An 8,970-nucleotide genomic window follows, 5' to 3' on the forward strand; every position below is an offset into this window, starting at 1 on the left:
TGAAAAAATGAGCTGTCTGACGTGTGTGTGTGTGTGTGTGTGTGTGTGTGTGTATAGAACAACTCAGGACTTTGAGCAAGACAAACCTCAGGTTAAAACCTAATTTCATTATTGGCTGCCTTAAGATCCAGTTGTTTCACATCTGTCTCTGTTTCCTCAGCTATGAATACAGGATAGTAGTAATCCTTGCATCTCACTAGGTTCTTGTGAGGATTTAAAAAATACAACAGGTATAAGGTACACAGCACACCTCTCCAACACACTGAGAAGCACTGTGACATGCTCACCCACACTATTATTTTACCCAACATCATGCAAAACAGTCACAGGGAAGACCAGGCAAAAGAGAATGATCAATAATCCAAAATTCAGCTCCAAACCTAAAAAAGTTTTCAGAAGGCACATGCATATACAGAAGCATTTACATGCACAAATATCAGCACACTAATCCTCAAGCCCCATTACGCAGTACAAATGACAGAAAGACAGCAGTGAGACCAACATTATTTCCAATAAAGGATTTGCAGGGCCATAGAGAATTAGCAAATAAAAACTTGTTTTTTAAAATAACAAATAAGAAAGCACAGTTTCGAACTCCTTATCTTGGGCCTCAGTTTTCTTTGCCTGTATAATGAAGGCACTGGGCAACATTTCTAATGGGTTTCTATGCCCAAAATTCTATGATTCTAACATAATGGGTTTAACGCCAACTTCTTTTAACCTGTTAAATTACTCTGCCCTTTACAAAAAGCCACAGAACCCTTATGAATTATACCATTTACGATTTTAAGGGTGTTTTCACTCACTTATACACACACACAATATTAAGCAGCTCTCCTCAACAAATATATTTAAGGGGAAACCAATTTTTTTTATGCCATCACTATGAACTCAAAACTAATTCAGGATGTGACCACGTGAATTTTCTGTATCATACAAAACTACCCACCGGATTGATTTTTTTCCGCCTCAATGAATTCACTAAATTAGCATATTATTTTGGTGTCATGTAGATATAGGTTAGCTAACTTAGGTAAATTTTAGGCAATACTTTCCTCTTCCAGAAATGACCCACAACAGAGATGTGGTGTGTTTTAATGCTGCTCTTAATTGTTCAAACACTCGTTCATTTGACAATCTTTTAACAATACCTGAACACCTCAGTAAAACTAAACAGTCACAGGGGAAAAAGCTCAACTTTTAAACTAAGGGAGAAAGATGTAGTATCTGTTATAGACTAGCAGTAAACACATGTAACAGATGTGACCAGACCTGATCTAACAAGTTCTTTAGAATACATCATTTTAGTGGCCCAACTTTAAAACGACTTTTTAAAAAGATGCCGAAGCTAGTATGTTTATCTTTTCCTCACAAGAGTCAAAGGTAATCAAATAAACTGTCTTTTGCTGTATCAGAAAATTAAGCCCATATTCACCAATAAATTATAGACTCTTTAGATGATTTTCTTTTTTTGGTAACTTAGGCATCCTACTTTTCCACGAGAATAATTTTCCAATCATCCAGGCATGTGGACGCTTTTAGTTTGTTTTAAGATCAATGATATAACGGATATTAAATCCCTTTGTTTAAGTTACCATATAGGTTATAACTATTTCTTAAAAATAATTCCAGAGCTCACCAATTTTCCCTGTTAAGGTCATTGAAGCTCTGAACCATCATGGCTGAATTGTTTTAGTGCTTTCTGCTGAACACCTGCAAACATCAAACAAAAACTGCTAGTCCTTTCCTGGGTTGACAAAAGCCTTTCATGTGAAAAATGCTCCCTGGGAATGTCAGGCTGTAGCTCAGGTTACATTCCATTCTCCCTAGCAGCCTCACCATTTCTTAAGGTGGTAGGAAAAACCATGTTTGTGAAATGAAAGATTAAAGGGAATATGGCCACACTTTATTTTTATTCTCACATTGCAAATCACTATGGAGCATCCTATATTAATGGAATCAAAAGCTATTGGGAACTTTAAGCATGAATTATTACCATGCCTCACTTTGAAAAGCTATAGCTGATTTTTCAAATAGGAACAGTTTACTTATAGTTTAGATCTTTCTTTCCTAAATCTAAGTTTCAAAGCAATCCATGAAAGGGACATTTGAGTCCACTCAAGACAATGGATATTAACTTGAAGTAAATTTGGAAAATTATTTCTCTCTCCAAAGTTTCCTAGTTGATCCTTCCAATTAAAGGGCAAAATGAAGTATTCATGATTTTTAAAATGTATTATGCTTTTAAAAAGATTTAACTCTTTTAAGTGGAAATACAACCCGTTTTCTTAACTAACAGCCCTGTGTTCAAATATATCTTGACAGAGGAAAACTGAACACTCCAATCTGTACCCTATATATTATAATCACCATCATACTACATGAAATGAATACCCTGCATTCTCATTCAGGCAGCCAGAATAAAAGGACCATTACACTTTTTACCCTTACAAGTAAACATTTGGTCCTGAAAACACCATTTCTGGTACAACATAACTTAAAGTTCCACACCTTCAAAATAATCACTGTGTATGCATTAGAAGTAGTGTAACATGACTTATTAAGAGTGAAGTTTCTCTCCAGGTTTTCATGCATGAACATATGTGTGTGTGTGTGTGTGTGTGTGTTATTGTCTTCAGAACTGTGTAAGTGTTGACATATGATCACTTACCAAAATGCATTAATACATATTCAACTTATCAAACCTGTACTCTATAAACATTTAAACATCACAGCAAGAACTTTATTTAAATGTGAACACAGAAAATGGATCAGACATACAGTTGTCTTTTTAAATGTAACACAATCTCATATTTCTAAACACCTTACTTTATTAAATATCTAAAGTAATACACTTAAGTTATTCTAAATGCATATTTTCACAACATTGCAAACTAGTTTTTTAGCATTGACTTTAAAAGTAGTCTATCTCTGTGTCTGTCTGACATAAGCTACTTTTAGATTGAAACTGAATACACATTTTTAAGTTAAGTCATAAAAAAATCACTGTCAAAGACAGTTACAGTTTTGATCTTGTCTAACATGAAAAATTAATTTGCCCACAAAAGATACTTGTCCTTACCTTTACGTCAAACATGCATATTAATATTTTCCATCTTAAAAGTTGCATAGAGGATACCATACAGAAATTTAAAGATATAATACTAATATAAAAACTATTCCAAATCCCTAAGTGGAAAACATAACAAGGTCCAGGATAGTAAAACACAAACATATTGTCTGTCAATGGTCCTTTTAAGCAATGTGCACCAAAAAACTAAAATAAAAATACAAGAAGCATCTCACATTTTTTAAAACAAATTATCGAGACACAAATTCCCTAAACTTAGGCAGGCAATAGAAGGAGAAGGAACTTATTTGGAAATGAGCAACTGTTAAAGCCATTAGTTTTATAAAAATATACCAATTATACAAATCACATAAGTGAACAAACTTCTTTCATTGTTATAGCACCAAATGAATATTAAGAGATGTTAAATTATATTCATAGTTGACAGACAATTCCACTGGCATCTCACAGCTAAAAGATGTCAACATTTACCAGTCTGACTTAAGAATCGTACTCGGCCTAATGTACTGTTATATACCATTGCTAGAACTCCTAAAATACTGCAGCTGTTTAACAAGCATAAATGGACTTAAGCCTCGGACTTAAAGGATGGCAGGCAACAATGTATAACTTTTTCTTATTTGAAATTCATTGGATTAAAAAAAATACATTTTAAATGAATATTTTCACTCTGCACTTTTAATATGAGATATTCAAATAGTCCTGTAATAAACCCCTCCTTAGATGCCAGATAATCACTGTGCACACAGATTCCTTTGTGAATAGTGCTAGCGTCTTTTTTAAGCATTACCCAAAGATCTTTCATTTATAAAACGTAAAAGTCCTTCCAGATTTGCAACTTTAAATACAGTAAAAATTCATTGCACAAGTAAATTATTAGGGGAAAAAAACAGCTAAAGCATCAAAAAGGGTATTTTAAATATAAATGAATTCATATTTAGCCTGTAAGTTTAGCAAGAGGCTATTTACAGCTATGGTTTACTACATAGCATTCATTTGCAGAATTAAGTGTTCATTTCTTTAAAAGGGTTAATTGTATACAGTACCTAATAAATGATATTATTTACAAGGGATTTTCCCATTTTATGAATGTTAGAGATTTTTTCCCCTTATTTTCAAATAGAAAACATTAATTTATTCCCCATGTTAACACTGGTCTTATCTTCATGTGCTTGATTACAACTGTATTAGAAAATTGCTCTTAAATTAAGTGACGGAATTTTGAGAGAGTTTCCTTGACTTAAAAAAAAGACCTAATTTTAATTGCACAAGATAACATTTTGTGTAAGTTATACTGATGGGTAATGCAATAACCATATGATCACAGGCTAAAATTCAATGACTTTTTCAGAACTCTTCAACAGAGCCAAAAACATACAATTGAGTAAATAAACAGCCCAGAACATTTAACTTAACACTAAGAAAAGAATTTACATACTTGAGCCAGTAAAATGTCCACTTGCCAAAGAAGTTGGTCCATTTTTCCCACTGCTCACAGGAGGTGAAAACATCTAAAAGAAACAAAGAAATATTACAGTTGAAAAGAAGACATTTGTGTCTTCAGAGCTCCTCAAAGATCTTTTATACTGTTACCAAACAGCTTAGAGTTTATGCTAAGGGTTTATTTAGTAAAATACATCACCATCCAACTTAAAACTAAAAGAGAAACAACATTACAGATCCCACCCCCAGCCCCCATTATCACTCTGTTCTTTCTTTTTCCTCAGGTTCATTAGATGGCCAAGCAGTACTACTGCTACATTTGGAACAAACACAGTCCCTATAATGTTATCAAGATTCAGGTTGGAGGCCAGCAGCCTCTCTAGAAAAACACTAGTTTCACCAAGGAGAAGAAAAAAGTTGTTTTGTTTTATATTGAAAACCTTGGCCATAAACGTGGCAATGTCCATTTCCATCTCGTATAGGATTTGCCTGTCATATGTGAACCCAAATAAAAATAAAAGTGCCACCTGCACTAAATTCTCATTTCGTCTCTAACAGGAGAGCAATTTGAAGCAAGACTCTCTCTCTCTCTCTCACTCTCACTCTCTCTTTCACTCCCTCTCTCTCCAGCATTTATTTCGACCCTAATTGGTTTCCCTCTTCTTCGACGTATCTAGTGGATAATGCACACCTTCCCTGAGTCAGAGCCTGCAAAAAGCAAAGGAACGAATGGAGAAAGTGCAACAAGCAGAAAGGGGGCTGCAAAGCTGCCTGCCTAGGGCTACGTTTCCTGGCAAAACTTCCGAAAGCCATTTCTCCAAAAGAAGGTCTAGAAGAGGAGGAGGAGGAGGAGAAGGAGGAGGAGGAGGAGCAGCAGCAGCAGCAGCAGCAGCAGCAGCAGCAGCATGAAAGAGCCCCACTTGGAAGGCGGTTTGGATTTTATTTGTGTGTTTTGTGGATTCTTTTTATTTTGCTTTACAAATGCATCTTACACCAAACTCATCTGGCATTAAAAATGAATTCATTCTCCTGACATGTCTGGGACTTGGTTTAAGAAAGGGAAGCAAAGGGATGGAGAAGGACCAAGTACAGCCGTAAAACTCCACAAGTGTGTCAAGTTCCGCTTTGTGCTGATCCTACGACTACGAAATTTACCAAAGCAGTCCAAAAGGTTCTAAAGAATGTATGCTCAGCATATCCATACTAGTTTTAAGAATCCTAGGAAAAGATGTAACTAGGAGGTAAGATGTAAGGAACAGGTCCTACCAATCCAAAGCATCATCAGCTTAAAACTTTAAAGAGACAACTGGGTCTCCTATTTTCTATTTTCCATTTCCAAAAACAATAAATAAAACGAAGAGTAGTGTGCAAAGTATTAGTAGTCTCAATGTTCAGACATGGCCAAGTTTTAGGGGTGGTTTAGTTTTAGGGGTGTCTATTTTTGCTTTCCACTGGGGTGAGATTCCATTATTTGGGGTAATCAGTGGGTATGGAATTGAAGGCCAGTAATAAAACTCAAAAAAAAAAAAGCCTGAATCTTCCATCACACCCCAAAATTATAGTTAAAAACTTGTCAAAAAGACCTTCATATTTACCAAGGATTCAGCCAATTAAAAATTATTACTGTCCTTTAGATTCCTACTGGTTTCTAGCTGAAGTGTTTGGGTTTTTGTTTTGTTTTTTTCACAGCTGTTGTTAGTTTCCACCGTTCTTTCTTACCGCACTGAAATCCAGTAAATCACTCAGCTCTTTGTCCGTCCCTAAGGCAGCCATTCGCTGTTGGTGATGCATTTTAGCAAAATCACACAAACCTAGAAACATGGAAATAACCGCAATCAGAAAATCCAGTCCCAATCCTTGGAGAAAACACAATCGGATTTTTGGAGACTGGGGGGTTGGGGGTGGGGACGTGGGGGCGGGTGGGATTAAGGTGGAAAGGAGGAAGGGATGGGAGACTTGTTGTTGGGTTGGGTTTGGTTTTGTTTTTTTAAGATGGAATAGGCAGCAATAGCAAAAAAAAAAAAAAAAAAAAGCGATATTGTATTTCCAAAGAGACGATCAAACTGGTAACATCCACTATAAAACCAAATCCGGGAAAGAAAAAAAAAAAGCCGCTCTTCAGCGCATCATTTTATGCAACAGGAGGTAGAGCGAGAAATGAATGGATCACAGAGAAAAGAGAAACTACTGAGAACGATCCGATCTTAACTTTCCCCCCACCCTGCACCCCACCCCCTCGCACACTCACACTCGCACACGCACACACACTCGCACACACCACTCCCCTCCGCTTTTCAAAGTAGCTATCAAGAAATTAAAGATGAGCGTCTCTGGAGTGAAAACGCGTCCAAAGGGGGAGGGGTGGGGTGACAGGGTGGGGGGGAGCGGAGTGGAGGGTCGGGTCCTCTAATTGTCCAGCACCCTAATTTGTGAAAGAAAGGGGTTATAAAAATTAAAGTCAGGCCCCTGGCAAAGTCCTCGGTCCCTCCGAGGGGGCATCAAGGGGAGGGGCGGGGGGGCTGGCGGCGAGGGGGAGGGAAGCGGCGGGAGGGGAAGGGGTGTCTCTTCTGGGAGCGCCGGGCGCCGGGAGCCCGCGGCGCGGGAGGCGCGGAGCCGCGTGCGGAGCCGCCGAGCCCGAGCCCCGCGCCGCCGGGCGCCTCCGCCCCGCCGAGCCCCGCCGGCGCCGGTACCTACCGCCCGCGCGCGAGAAGGGGCTCTCCGTGCACCGCTGGCGCCGAGGCGGCGTTCATGTCTAACCGCCGCCGCCACCGCCGCCGCCTGCTCCTGCGCCCGCTCCCGCGCCTGCTGCCTCCCCGCCGCCGCCGCCGCCGCCGCCGCCGCCGCCACTACAGATCCGCAGACACACAGCCAAGATCCCTGACTCTTAACACCAACTCTCTTCTCCGGGGAGGGGAGGGGACGGAGGGAAGGGGGGAGGGGGAAACACGCCGAAGCGCACGGAATTGCAAGTTCAGCAAAGAAATGGGTGGGGGGGCTCCGGCGGGGAGACGACTTGCTCCGGGTCGGGCAGGCTAGGATGCATCCCCCTCGCACCCACCCCGAGGGAAAAAAAAAAACTCAACACCTCCCCCGCCTCGCCAAAAAATACAAACGAAAATTCATCGAGCACCTCATTTTTCCTCAGATCGTCAGTTACAATCTGAAGCCTGAACAGTTCAGTTTTTGCCCGTTGCATCCCTCGGAGGCACTTTGAAATTTATTCGAGTTTACATCCCCTCACTTCTTTCTTTCTCTTACTCTCGTTCCCTCTCACTCACACATCCACACACGGCAAAGCAAGTTTATACTAGGCTGCAAATACACGTGATGCAAAAAGACTTTGCCAAGAGGAACAATATTTTTCTTTTTCGTCTATAAACCAAGCCACATTTTCCTGGGGAGATTTTCGTTTCGGTAGTTTTGCGTTGGGGGCGAAATCTGAATTGGATACTTTCTTTCCCCTCCCTTTTAAGTCACAGAATAGTATAACTGCAAACTTCGAAAAAAAAAAAAAGGGCAATTTTTGGGGGTGGATGTTGTTTTGTTTTTGCACTTGAGTTCCTAGGCACGCTAAGTCCCTGTTCGCCAGCACTAAGTTTTTAATTCAACATTTACCATTATAGGCCCTGCATGCTCTTAAAACATACTTTTTCACATCACTTTTTAGGATAAAATTTAAGCTTCATAATTCTATCGTCTCGTAATAACAAGCGTGCTTTATCCGGTATACGCAACATAAGCTATTTTAACGTGTGTTTGAAAAAAAAAAAAAAACACATTCTACAAACCCTGGTATTGCTAGATGTGCGAGTACATACACAAAATGCATGCACACACTTTTTCCCATTGGCAATTATTTAATAGGTTGTCCCTTTTGTTTTAATAAAACATCGGGATCGACATTTTAAAAATTAAATTCAATTACAAACAGTTTACTCTGACGGCAAATTGAAACGTTACCTTAAATGGCCACAAATATTCTCACAATATTCCAAGGAAAGAGACTTTAAAAAGAGACAAAAATCTTCTGCAAGTACTTAGTATCTCACATGTGTATCCCCAAAAAGTATTTTAACTGGTACTCAGTCCTGCTCCAGGGATATCCACAGATTACAAGATTATGCACCTGGCTCTGGTTTTTGCATTTTCCACCATAAAACTGCAACAAAATTCCCTCCCCCAAAAAAGAAATCATTAAAAAAAAATCCAACAACTTTTTCTTATTGTTTATAAAAAAAAAATCAACACAGGATAGTTATAATTTTTCCTCAAACAAATCTTGTTGGTGATTTTTTTTCTTCTCTCATAGTCTTAAACTTGTTCCAAGTTTAGAGGTGTCTCATCATCATCATCCTCCTCCTCATCATCATCACCATGGACTCCCCCGTGGAGTCACACTGATAATAATAGGTTTCCCTGAAAGATACATTGTAATC

The 8,970-nt window shown here is 38.9% G+C and overlaps 1 protein-coding gene across 24 annotated transcripts in view; it reads right to left on the reverse strand.

Annotated features, from left to right (window-relative positions):
- The window catches only part of TCF4 (transcription factor 4), a 366,054-nt gene extending 357,452 nt beyond the window's left edge, over nucleotides 1–8,602 (reverse strand). For 4 of the 24 annotated variants that reach the window (XM_054538007.2, XM_054538001.2, XM_054538004.2 and 1 more), the window contains exons 1-2: nucleotides 8,495–8,587; nucleotides 4,530–4,602 (exon numbers count right to left, since the gene is read on the reverse strand). In XM_054538007.2, the coding sequence (XP_054393982.1) occupies nucleotides 4,530–4,602 (73 nt within the window). In that variant the 5' untranslated portion in view covers nucleotides 8,495–8,587. Of the gene's footprint in view, nucleotides 1–4,529; nucleotides 4,603–5,061; nucleotides 6,031–6,253; nucleotides 6,346–7,228; nucleotides 7,343–7,664; nucleotides 7,732–8,494 lie in introns of those variants that run through there. The other 20 variants (XM_054538008.2, XM_054538002.2, XM_054538005.2 and 17 more) reach the window with 14 other exon arrangements.
- Between the last annotated feature and the right edge of the window lie 368 nt (nucleotides 8,603–8,970).

The sequence above is a fragment of the Pongo abelii genome, chromosome 17, assembly GCF_028885655.2.
Source record: "Pongo abelii isolate AG06213 chromosome 17, NHGRI_mPonAbe1-v2.0_pri, whole genome shotgun sequence".
In the NCBI taxonomy this organism is placed as follows: Eukaryota; Metazoa; Chordata; class Mammalia; order Primates; family Hominidae; genus Pongo; species Pongo abelii.